Source organism: Dicentrarchus labrax, unplaced genomic scaffold (assembly GCF_905237075.1).
Source record: "Dicentrarchus labrax unplaced genomic scaffold, dlabrax2021, whole genome shotgun sequence".
In the NCBI taxonomy this organism is placed as follows: domain Eukaryota; kingdom Metazoa; phylum Chordata; class Actinopteri; family Moronidae; genus Dicentrarchus; species Dicentrarchus labrax.
The window spans coordinates 8,180,255-8,193,240 of NW_026136704.1; the positions used below are offsets into that span (position 1 = coordinate 8,180,255).

The 12,986-nt window shown below is 39.0% G+C and overlaps 1 protein-coding gene across 3 annotated transcripts; it reads right to left on the reverse strand.

The window, feature by feature from the left end:
- Positions 1-9,108, reverse strand: LOC127362141 (heat shock protein beta-7-like). Of its 3 annotated transcripts, none has more exons than XM_051397517.1 (4): positions 8,648-9,108; positions 5,415-5,575; positions 3,482-3,699; positions 1-411 (listed from the first exon to the last, which is right to left on the reverse strand). In XM_051397517.1, exons 1-3 carry the CDS (start codon positions 8,892-8,894, stop codon positions 3,508-3,510), a joined length of 600 nt encoding a protein of 199 aa, XP_051253477.1. In that variant the 5' UTR covers positions 8,895-9,108; the 3' UTR covers positions 1-411; positions 3,482-3,507. The 3 variants fall into 3 exon arrangements, with proteins under 3 accessions (XP_051253477.1, XP_051253478.1, XP_051253476.1); XM_051397518.1 differs by lacking the exon at positions 1-411 and adding an exon at positions 2,419-3,109; XM_051397516.1 differs by lacking the exon at positions 1-411 and having other exon boundaries at positions 2,419-3,699; positions 8,648-9,107.
- Positions 9,109-12,986: the final 3,878 nt, after the last annotated feature.

Genomic DNA, 12,986 nt, shown 5'->3' on the forward strand with positions numbered 1-12,986 from the left:
TAGCCGTAGCGATGTGACACCTTGATATCCTGTTACACAACGTGTGTGACTGTGTGCCTGTCTGAGTGTGTGCAAGACAGAAAAGTCAAGAACGAATTGGAACAAAACAGGGCGGCAGTCGCTCATCTGTATTGCAATGAATGAGGTTAGAAGCACTTGAGCACTGTTGAGCCTTGTTGAGCAGAGCGCCATCTGTCCGTGCTGACGCCGCCCTCGTTTCTGATGAATATTAAACAAAGGTGTCACTCCAAAAAGTCTTCCTGCCTCCCAGTAACTGCTACAGTGTAGGAAGTGCTTGTCGCACTTGGAGACTGATTGATGTAATCGCTGGTAAGAGGTGCAGACGGGCCTCTGGAGACAGCCGCACTCTGTTCTCTGTCTGTGTGGGTGTCTTCATCAATGCCAAATCTCCTAAGGAGGATAGAAAAATGTCAAAGAAGTATGCTAAGTAGATCTTTGCTGTCTGTCAGTCTACAGTTAGTTTTTAGTTAGTTTTTATGAGTTGACATTTGAATTGTTAGTACAGTGTGATAATGTAAAGAATTCAAAATAAATTAGGCGACCTATCATTAAACATCAGTTATGGTTTGGTTTTAGGGTTCAAACTCAATTAATGTAGGTTTGACCTTCATTCTTCTTTACATTGAGGAGGATTTATTGACAGAAATGGAAGTTGATATTCATAGATCTGTTTTCATTAGTGTATAGTATAAATATAAGAATTATGTTTTTGTTACCTTAGATTAGTGGTTCCTAACCTGGGGGTCAGTACCCCAGTAGGGGTTGCCAAAGCTCCTTAGGGTGTCACAAGGAGTTCTTGATTTTAAGCGGTGTAAGAAAACTTAATGTACACAGTAGGCCTATATCTCAGCATTTTGTTAATTTCCGTGCAGGAAACTAAATGAAATTTTTATTTTTAAAGTTTAGATTATTATTTGAGACAAACATTTTGAAGATCCAACACAGGCTTCACTCTCTGATAAAAGAAGAGATTAGAAAGGGTATAACAACCAAATAGCTTACAGAACAATGGCCAAACAGCAGGGAGAAGACAAAGCTGAATTTGTAAAAAAAAAAAAAAAAAAAAGAAGAAGCCTATTAAGAATGTATGATTGTTACAAAAATAAAAAATACCTAATAGACAGAGAATTGTGTCAAAAGTTGCTAAAATATCAGTAAAACTAATTTCTGATGCAATATTCACAGGAAATAATCTGCACAAAACGTTTTCACAAACTCCATAAAACATGTCACTTAGTCAGGGGTCGTATGTTTAGGCAATGATAAACAGAATCCCTTAAGGTAAATAGTTGGGAACCTCTGACTTAGAATGAGCCGTTATAGAGTCTATTATATTGAACTTCTATTCATCTACAGTGGCTCAGGACTGACAAACCAAACACTGGCTCTAGATATGGGTTTTTGTGGCCACGGTAGAGACACTGTGTATGTATTCAGTTGGTTGCAATCTGCAATTTCACCACTAGATGCCACTAAATCCTACAAACTGGTTTATTAACAATGGAAAAAGGGGTCACTTGTCATAACAAACTAAATTATCACCCATCTTTTAAAAATCTCAATCATCAACATTGTTTCCAGTTGCTGTTTTCAGTGGAAAAACCTCAGATAAACCAATCTAAGGACCCAACAGCAGACAGACAATGTTAGTGAGTAGCTGGTAAACATAGTGAAGCCTTTCATAGCTAAAGAGCCAGAGACATTTCCCCTCCCTGGTAGAGACCAAAACAGAGCTAAAACAGAGTAAATATTGGATTCATTAGATGATTTTATAAGGTGATGATAAGTGAACTTTTTTCATCTGTTGCCCTCAAGTGCTCCAGAGATCTATTAATTCAGCTTTAATTCACTGTGTTAAACGGTTGTTGCCATGGTTTGTACTCCATACCTAGGATGGGTGTCTAGGATGAGGTTAGACATGCTGCTGAGGGATGAGGTTACGAAACAAATGGGCCTCCGCAGGTTTAGTAATTCAGCTGTGTGTGTGCAGACACAGGTAAAGGAGATGAGTGGCGACAGGCATGAGATTTCATTTTGCCTCTGTAAAGCCTCACGTCAGTCCAATTATCTTGATTGTTATCAGTGGCTCGGGACGAGTGTTTGGTTGTAGTCAGAGCCGTTGCAAACAATATTCACCCATTTATTCCTGAAGAGAAACTCACTGTGAGCTCAAATCAGCTGACTTACTTTGTCAAGAAGAACATATTTCAAACAAATTCAGCCTGAGTGTTGGGCTGTGTGGAGTGATTACAAATACTACCCTGTTCTCTGGCTGGATTTAACTCTCAGCTCTGACCAATGACAGAGCGGGAAACAGTTACATTAAACAAACAACCATCACAGTTAACAAAAGCTTCTTCTACATTTTTTTTTTTTGTAAAAACATATTTATTGCATGTTTAAGAAAATACCAAATATTCATACAACTTAACACTTGAGTTTGACACTGCAGATAAAGTTGGCAACTTGCTCAATTGCTAAATTTTTTAACACAAATTTAGAAGATGAACATAGAAAAAGTAGATTTATTGCATTGTTAAGATAAAAAGCTCTAAACTGAGTTCAGGCTACTTCTTGTGAGTCAAACTTCCAGTGGGTTTCAAATGTATGCCATGTCAAAAAATTGAAGCCACTGTTGCCATGTTTCCATTAATGTATTTTATGCTCATTTCAAAGTATCACATTAGAAAAGTTGATGGAAAAATAGTTAATGTGCTTAAAGATGAGATGAGAGATGGAAGTTCTGACATAGCAAACATTTAAATCACATGACTGATCAGCTGTTTCTGAGTCTACTATGGGTCTCCTCATCGCTCCCATGGCTCTATAATACACCCATGATGCTCTACACAGGTCTAATGTAACCTTCCTCACATTAATACATAAAACAAACAGAAATGTCATATTTCCATCCTGTTTTCTGCATTGTTTTTCACCCTTTGAGGTTCGGCAGGTTAGCTTTAATTACATCATCGAATTGCTGCCACTTACTGCTTATCTCAAAGAGCCAGCTCCTAATAATCGCACAATGGTAGTTGATTGAAACAAGCATTCTTTTCCATTTTATTTTGCTGATTTATTAAAAGTTCTGTAAAAAAAAAAAAAATTTGTTTATTGGATTGAAACACAGCATGGGTGTAGGATTTGAAAATATCTGACTTTGGCACCCCCCAGTGGTAATATCAAAAAATACATCACCCCCATGTATCTGATCCAAGCACATTGAAAAAGTGGTTTGAAAGCATCATATAGAGTGCACCAGTTTCACTGCGGTTGTCTAATTTAATAAAAAACCTTGCAAACCATTTGAAACTATAATCACATAAACGTTCTATACTTATTGGCTTTAATGTCAGTAATTGAACTTAAACCTATCTGTCCACCATGACAGTTACTGGCTGGACCTTACTAACAACACTATAATAAAATGATAACAGTAAAACAATGGTGGCTGAGATACCATGAGAAGCACTATGCAGCCAGAGGTCAAAGGTGAGCTTCACTGCGGTAGGTGGGGACACCCAGTGGCTCCAGTCCAGCCAGCGCTGTGGTCCGGCGGACACTCACCACCAGGGTACCATCGGGGTTAAGGGTCCCACTGACTGACAGGGGGTCCATATCCTCCGGGAACAAGGACTTATGGGTAAATGTGTCACTGATGCTTCCATCATCAAGTACCTGCAGGACAGAGACAGAATGTTAGGAACAGATGGGCTGTGGATTGAGGGATAAATCGTAGAAGGAGGGGAAAGACGTTGGAAAGGGTTAAACAGAGGGGAGAAAAGATGATGATAAGAAAGGTCACCGAGCACTGGAGGATGAGGAGAGAAAGTGAGAAGAGCAAAAGGGCTAAGAAAGGCGTGAGGGTGAGAAATGAGGGTGAGAACGAGTGAAAAAGAGAGAGATGAAGAGGTCAGTGCTGCTCAGCTGGTGGACAGAGAGGGAAAAACAGGACTGGGAGGAGAGGGAGAGGAAATGAACACTGACTAGTTCTCTCTGAAGACGTTTTTGGCTGTTACAGGCCTTTAATGCGAGTTGAACGTTTGTGGATTTTTGCCAATTTGTCTGCTGACCCCTGTTAAAAAGATCTCCCTGCACCGCAGCAGAGGCTCTCCCTTCTTCTTCCTCTCTCTCACCTTTTAAACATGATTATCATCAAACTGTGACAGAGGCGAGAGAGAAGGCAGGACAGGCAGCAGGCAGGCTGCAGCTTGTCTGCAGATTAGCTGACAGAACATGTCTGAGTTTGACATGGAGGACAAAATGTAGTTGATTATATATTTATTGTAGTACCATCGGTCACTGCTTGTTTATGAGAAGACACTAATATTGCCTCATTATCTGCTGCTGTATGCACAGTAGGGCTGATATTTTCAATATTATTCAGTGCTTCACAGCCTTTTAAGGTTTAAGTAATGTCTACTTGTGACCCCTCACCATCAGTGTTGGAAAGTAACTAGTTAGTATATTTACTAAAGTACGGTATTTAAAACAGCAACAAAGACCTTTTATTTTGTGTTGATTCTGGCGGCCCCAACTTGTTTAATTGATTTCGGGGGGGCGATCCGACCGGATCCAACTCCACTGACAGGCATTATAACAGCTATATAGAAATAGCCAGTATAAAGAAATATATATTTTTGCTGATTCCCTTTATCATCTGGTGAACTCTCATATTTGAATGACTCCAATTTGGAAATAATTTGATTCATCTATTCATTTACAATTATATAAAACAGGGGAAAGCAGCAAATCCACACCTACAGTACACTATGTAGCAGTTGTTGTTGTATTTATATTATTAATATCAGCAGCAGTAATTGTGTGATAATAACAGCTTTAAGCAGATTTGGTTGATTTACTTGCTGGTCTGAATATTATTCCTCCTCCTCGAAATTTGCCATGTTTCTACAGTAGCCCAGAAGGGACAAACCAAACGCTGGCTGTAGATAAGGACTTGCGTATTTTTCGCGCAGTTTCTCCTACACACTTCACAGCTCAATCTCATTCCCAGGTCATAAATTACAGATGTGAGAAGGGTTCAGTTGGTTGCAATCTGCAACTTCACCACTAGACGCCACTAAATCCTACATACTGGTCCTTTAAAGATGTTGAGTGCTTCTAATGCTGCAGATCAGATCCAAAATGCAACCAACTGCCCTCAAAACTGTGTGAGTCAGATAGCAGACGTGAGTAGGTTCCCTTTTACACCTGATTCATTCCTAGTTATATGACAACTGTGTGTGTGTGTGTGTGTGTGTGTGTGTGTGTGTGTGTGTGTGTGTGTGAAAACACACTTGAATCATTTTCACATATGCTCTGCTACTTCCCGCTCACAACATCAGAAGTACAAAAACACACCTCTGCTAATTCATTCACACACACACACACACCTTCTGGGCGTGAATGACGACATGGTGGTTGTAGGCCATCACGACTACGTCATGCGGCTCAAACTGGCTGACATCAGCTGACATGTAGTAGCTGTCTCCCAGACATCGCACCCCACCACCTGTACTGCTCTGTCGGCCTGTCACAGCACCGCCTGCAGGAGCTGCAGGGAAACAACACAGGAGGTCTGTTTAGAATGACATGTAGAGGTGTGAGAGAACACGTAGAGCAGTGATGGATGGATGTTTAGATAGTTGGATAAACACTGAAACTCACATACAGAAACATGCATTAATAAGAATGCAATTAATATAATATTATGAAATGTCAATGGAAACGTTTAGAAATGTATAGAACTGAATGAATGACAAATGTTATAAAATGAATTACAACATGGCATGAATTGTCTGGGATATGATTTTACTTATCATAATATTCTTCATTTTTGGAATACATTTATATTGGAAACATGGAGCCACAAAGTGCTCAATATGTCATAAATAAAAAATAAATATTATTAAATAAATGGTCATTTTAATAAATTGTGTAGAATGTTTAAATAAACATAAAAAATGATCAATAATTAATGGATTCTTTTTAAAAATCCCCTTCAAAGGTTTGTGTGTATTTCATAATGTCACTTTTTCTGGAAGTGTGGTTGTCACCAGTTCCCACCCCTTCACATTTTGGCCAATCACATGCCCCCAGCCGCCCAGGCTTCCTAACCGCTAGCTAGTGGAGCCACCACACAGAAGGACTGTCTTTTTTAGTTGTGTGTTTTCCTCTGAGGAACATCTTAATGCTGTGAAGGTGACTCCAGCACTGAGCTCACTGACTACATGTGGTAGCAGTTGTTGAGATTTCTTGATTAAGAGAGGCAAAGGGGGGTGTGATTGGCTGACAGATGAAAAGGGACATTATGAAATAAAAGGCGAGATGGAATATCTGGGAATTGGGGAAAATGCCATTATGAACTCAGATCTTCTTTAATGAAATAAAGTCAACTCCAATAAAACTATAATAATAAGAATGATGAAATAACATTTCATAATAATAGTCACAATTCTTTCACAAATTATTGGTTCATTTACAGATTTTACACAATTTGTTTACATAATTATTTATTTCAATGTCTTATTTATTTATTTAATATAATTACTGAGCACTTTGGGGCTCCATATAAGTGTTATTGCTCAGTTGTTTGGGGCATTTTTGTATTTTATGTTCAGACTAGAACACAAAGACTATTAAATACCACAAGAGACTGAAGATTCTGTTTTGGCTGTAAATGTGGTTTACTGCCAGTCTAGAAAAAGAAAATCTTTCTCTAAAGAATAGACTCAGGAGGAGCATCAGATACTTGTGGGTCTTATTTTTTATTAGATTTGACATGTGAGACCTGAAATATTGATTATGCTTTAATCTGCCTGTAGCATCACACCAGTAATAAACCTTTTTTTTTATTGTGGTGGTTACAGCTGTGTGCGGCAGCAGAACTGTTTTAAAACTTCATATTAAGACTTTAGTAGCGCCTGTGTTTTATATAAGCACTTTTTTCTTTTATTTTTCCACTCTGATATTAGTACTTTATGTGGCCCAGTAGACGGTGTCTGGAGCCATATAGACTCTTTTTCTCACAGAGCACAGAAGCTCTTATGACTCTGGCTCATTACTTTCTCTGAGCCACAGGTCTTTTTCTTCTCCATGGCACTTTGCTTTCAATCAACCCGCTACTGTAATGTGAGATACTAATGCCTCTTTCCTGCTGGTGGAGGAAATGAGTGAAAGAGGCGCTACCCTATGCCTCAACAAATGCTACCAAGGTGCCCATGAGCAAGGCACTTAAGCTTCAACTGCTCCAGTAGAGCTGTTAAGCATGATTATGCTAGAAAAAGGCTCAGCCTTTTTTGTCTAGGATTTTCCCAATATAATAAAAAATAGCCCATGATCAGTGATTTGTGCTTGGTTGACTGCCACAGAACAATGATTGTCCAAGCAACCTATGAGCACGGCAGGCTTTGGATTTCTTCACATCAGTGCTGTTCAGAGGGCAAAAGAGCAATACTCTGTCTGTTAATGGCTTAATTGATTCAATCAATAAGCCACAAAATTAAGATACTTGAACTTAAAAACATAACATTATTAGTGCACATTAGTAAAGCGTTGAATGGAAATTTCTTATTTATTTATTTTTTTCATTGAACTTAAGCCTATCACTTTGTCCAGTGGTTCCCAACCTTTCACTTACAGAAAAAATACATGAATTTCACATACAGAAACACATAAAATAATAATTTAAAAAAATGTACACAGCAGGCTTATGTCTCAGTATTTTGTTTAAATTCTACAAGGAAAGTAAATGAAATTGTTATTTTTAAAGTTTAGATTTATATTTAAGATCTAAACTATGAAGACCTGAATGCAAGCTACATTCACAGAGCCTTCACTCTGATAAACTGCCTCATCCTGCATTAGAAAAATAAACAGTTTAACAACCAAAGAGCTAACAGAACAGGAAGAAGGAAACATGGAATCTGTCAAAAAAAAAAAAAAAAGAAGCCTATTAGGTATGATTGTTAAAAATATTTAAAAAAATATAATAACATAACATAATACAGACAGATAATTGTATAATTGTATTGGGACCATTGACTTAGTCTAAAATGTGGCCATAACAGATCATTAAATTATATGTCTATTTCTAAATGAATGTGTTGAATTTGACACCCTTTTAGATCCACCCCTGCTTCACACCCCACCGGGAGCATTTCAGAGGCGCGGCATTTTTCTTAACTTGCTTAGATTTTGTTGATATGGTGATTTTGGTGCATCTACCATGGGTGAGTAGGCTGTGTAGTTAAAATGTTTCCTTTTTGTTTGTTTTTCCGATTAGGACAAAAATGGTCATCAAATGGTAAGGATGTTTTTTTCCTAGGACAAGCTTGAAGGTCAGTCTTTCATCAACAATATTATGTAATTTAAGACCTTTATACAGGATTCTTGTTTTAAAATGAGTCAGCTGGAGGCACTGTTTCCAACCAACTCATGCAGCTAATGTTAGCTTGCATGCAATGGCTATCTATAGGTGATTTCATTGTCTACCTCGTTCCAAAATAAAGGACCAAACTACTAGACATTTTGAGTGGTAAATCCACCAACATTTTCATTGCAGAGAGACAGGCTTAGCAACAGTAACTAAAGGAGACAGAGCTTAGAGATCAGTCAATTCTCTTACCAGTGTGTCCATAGGAAGATCTGCTGTGCCTGCTGAAAGGGGCTAAACAGCTGGGTCCCCCGGGGCCCTCTTCTCCAAACAGACTGGAATGATCAGCGGAGTCAAGAAAGGGCTCAAAAAGGGGATCCAGAGAGTCAGACGATCCTCCCAGTGAGCCCTCCGACCGATAGGAGCTGGAGGTGCTGTAACGCGATGATGAACGGTAGGATGAGGAGGATCTGCGGCTGGAAGATGTCAGTGATGCCATAGCAGAGGATATGTTGTAGCCTTTCACACTTGCACACACACTTAAAAAACACACTCCCACTCTCAATATGCCTCAGCCTCAGAAAACAAGACCTTTTCTCAGGTTTGATTTGTGTTCCTCTTCAGAATAAATACTGACAAAATAGAGTCAAACATGCGGGTTACGAAAAGCTATTAACCTCTCACTTTTGTCCAGGGGTCTGTTGTGGGGCTTTATAAAGCCCTGGTGCATTGTGGGTAAGTAGAGCACAGCGTGGGCGCTATAGTGTTCTTCCTTTAGCCATAAATGGCAGTTTGTCTGACCACTGGTGCCAAGAATGTAACGGACAAACTGATAAGGAGTGGAGACCCCTTCTTATTCGTGCACACTGCACAGATAAGGCTGAAGGGGGGCTCTTGGAGATGCTTACAGCATGTGGTCAGAAATAGAAGAGTGGTGAGTGGTCAGGTCGTCCGTTAGACTGGCCGAGCACACAATGCGAACACTCTATCAATAATGCACGAGAAAATTGGCCATTTAAGTTCTGCTTACCTGCTAATGGAATAACAGATACACTCTAAAGTTCAAATCTGAAATGGAGAGTGCTTCCTGGGAGAACAGATTCAAGGCCAAAATCACAAAATGTGCAAAATGGTTTTTAGTCTGACAAAAGCCAAAGTGTATACAGCCCCTGGTTGACCTTTACATTCCCTATTTAAAAGCTTAAATTGAAGCGATGTTTGCCTATTGACAACAGAGTTGTCCTCAGTGCTGCATGTCAACGATGACATTCAAGACTCATATTCATACTTTTATAGTGTATGTGTGTTTTTCATTCGAGGATGTGAAAAATGACATTCAGCAGTACGTCATTTTGCCCTTCAAGATAATGTATCCTCAGTCATAGCAGGGACACTTCATATGTGAGCTATAAAGCTGAACAATCCAGTTAATACAAGCAGCATATATCAACATGACAGTCCCAATTTGTGCTCTCAGGTGAAACACTTGTATCTGTCCTTGTGTAAAATATTATGCATTAATAAATCTTTTACAGCATATTTTAAGAAAGGCTTTTCAAAACATATTTAAAAAAAATCTTCATTACACACAAAATGACCTGAAAAAAGTGCAGCCTAATAGAAAATAAATGACTTTTTAAAATGTAGAGACTCAGCTATCTCCTTCAACTCCTCACAGTCAGCAGTAGAGGAGTTCATCCATTCAGCTCTCCTGCCAAAGGTCCAGTGTCTCCACTGGGGATAGTTTTAGTCTCTGGGTGGCACACTGTGGTCTCCAGAGCCCAGAACACAGTATCTCTCCTGACCTCTAATAAATGGTGTGTCTTTATGAGGTGCACTGTGGCTGTATTCAGAAGAGAGAGAATGATGTTAATGAGGTGAAAGCAGACAACTGAGAGGAAAAGAACATCAAAGAAACTGCATTTAGCATTTTCGAGCATCAGTTAATCATTGTCAAATTAACTGTGATCCTCCTAAATCTTTCGTGAGCACCATGGTCACGACCAGCGACTGCAGTGTCTTACACCGATGTGTAGTTAATGCTATGTCAGGGTGTGGCAACTGGTAGAAATTCTGGAGCTGTAGCTGTTTGCACTAAACCAAAATACCCACTCAACTAGTGATATTCCCGTCAGCCTCAGTTGTACTTTAGCTATATGTTACCTTGCTAACATGCTGAACATCTGAGCATGAGTAAAAATATCCTGGTTACAACCAAAGCTTTGTAGTAACATAAATAGCCTGAATTAGATATAGATACAAAGAGACGTATAACTCCGTCTAAATGTGTTGAATCCATTGTATTGGTGCTAAAGGTCCAGGATTTAGGGGCATCTAGTGGTGTAATTGCAGATTACAACCCCCTCACCTCCGCCCTCTCATTCCAAGCGTGTAGGAGAAACTACTTTGAATGCAAAACTCACAAAAACAGCTTATTCTAAGATAACAAAAACACAACAATTCTTATTTTCTTGTGATTATATACTGATGAAAACTTAACTATGAATATTTTATTCCATTTCTGCCAATAGATACTTTTAAATGTTACACACTGGATATTAGATTTTGTTAAGACGTTATTGCCATTATGGCCATTTTGTGAGATATCGTAGTTGTCAAATTCCTGATATCTCCATATACAGCTGCTGGATACCTGTTAAACATCAACATATTGACATTGTCTTGAGAATGTTGACATTGTTTGTATATAGCTTAAAGCACAGCTGTGCAACCTCACAAAACCGTTAACGTAGCTGTAGACTAGTGTTGTTTTAGCAATGTTCACATTTGCTTACAATAATTATGCAAATGTCTCAAAAGTAAAGATGGACTGATAGGAACCATAGCTCATGTGTCCTTATTGATATATTGGATTCAAACTGTCACAGACATCTTAAGTCACTGAAATGAAACTTCAGATATTAGGATTTATTTAAGTCTTGACCCAGATACTGCTGGTCATGTCCCGTTCACAGCCTGTGTGGCAGCCACCCAGGCCCGAGCCAATAAAACAGATTTTTTCTCTGTGACAGAGATCCGATCTTTTCTTGGCTGCCTGAACTGGGGTGATCAGATGTGGTTCCACCCTGTTTCCTCGGTTATGAAAAGATGAGAATTGTACCACAAAGAAACCAGATTGTCTGAAGTGATCTTACACTTTGCGCTAATTTCTTGAGTTGCCTATTATCATTAATTCTAGGTAAGAACCAAGGTCTGTTCTGCCTGTTTAGAAATGTAATTGATGCAGTAGCTACATTACATTATATAATGATAAATGCAGTGTCTGTTCCTCTTTTATCTCAGAGCAAGTCTGGTGCCCTGTCTACCAGGTAACCTAGGTGATAAGAGATGATCAGAAAAAAAGACGACCTGCAGGGTGCAAATGAGAGCGAGAGTATATACACGAGCAACAAACATCCTCCTTCTTGGAAATTACATGTAATTCTGAAGCCAGGATGACAAATGAAGCATAAATTTGGCATTTTCGAACAATAAGAATATGATCTTTTTGCAGAGGATCTGAAATTCCTAGGGGACTTTCCCTTTTGTGTGTTTGTGTGTTGTGTGTGTATGCCCACTAGTCTATACACTCCTTAGTCCTCAGGTGCATCCAGGAATGTTTGACATTGGCACTGGGTGAGAATCTAAGTGGCTTTCTTTAACAGTCTTGCAAAGTCAAAGTGCAGGTGCTGAAACAATATTGCCTACTAGCAACGTACATGGAAAAGGAAGGCAGGTAGAAATTCCAGCAACGCTTGCTGCAATGTGGACAATAATTCAGGTAGTTCCTGACATCAAGGTCATGTGCTGCAGGTGCATTGGTCTGATTAAAGACATGATGCTCCTCTCTTGCTTCTTGCTGTGAGGTTCTGTTGGAATGTTAGTGGTGTTTATTGCCCCCAAAGAAGATCAACTTTAGGTTCAAACTGTCAATTAAAATGATAAAGAAACATGGATAATTAAGATTAATTTTTGGTTGATTTTGGTCAAATCCTTAATGACCTATGTGTTCCTGACATAACTGTAACTGCATCATGTGACTTCAGCACCTGAGACCGCAGTTAACCTGTCTCCTACCAGCAGTCAATGTCAGTTTCTTTCAGCCATGACTATGATCACCCCGTAACCTTAAAGGAATGGCTTAGTATTTTGGGAAATACATTTAATCATTTTATTGCTGAGAGTTGGATGAGAAGGTCAATACCACTCCGTCTGTGTGAGAGGTGATTAGCTTAGCTTAGCATAAAGACTGGAAGCAGCAGTGGAAGCAGCTAGCCTGGCTCAGAAATACCTCTAAAGCTCACAATGTATCTCTTTTGGTATCAATTAAACTGTTGGCAAGAAAGTGAATAAGCATGCTTTCACAGAACATCATTGTTCAGTTTAGCCGCACCTTGTACACTGGCTTTCTTTAAAACTTACAGTTTCACCTATGCAGGACACTCAACATGTATCTTATGTTCTTAAAACATTTCATGGAAATCTAAAATTACATTTCAAAATACCTAAAACATTTCAAAGCCACCGCCTCCTTCACGCTTCAAAAGGGGAGGGTGATGTTGCAACAGACACTGTTATATTTCAATTTAGA

Coding starts and splice junctions, on each gene's coding strand:
- LOC127362141 (XM_051397517.1), bottom strand. CDS start 8,894: ATGGCATCACTGACATCTTCCAGCCGCAGATCCTCCTCATCCTACCGT. Junction 5,576..8,647: donor ATCTTCCTATGGACACACTG/GTAAGAGAATTG, acceptor GTTTCCCTGCAG/CTCCTGCAGGCGGTGCTGTG. Junction 3,700..5,414: donor TCGTCATTCACGCCCAGAAG/GTGTGTGTGTGT, acceptor TCTGTCCTGCAG/GTACTTGATGATGGAAGCAT.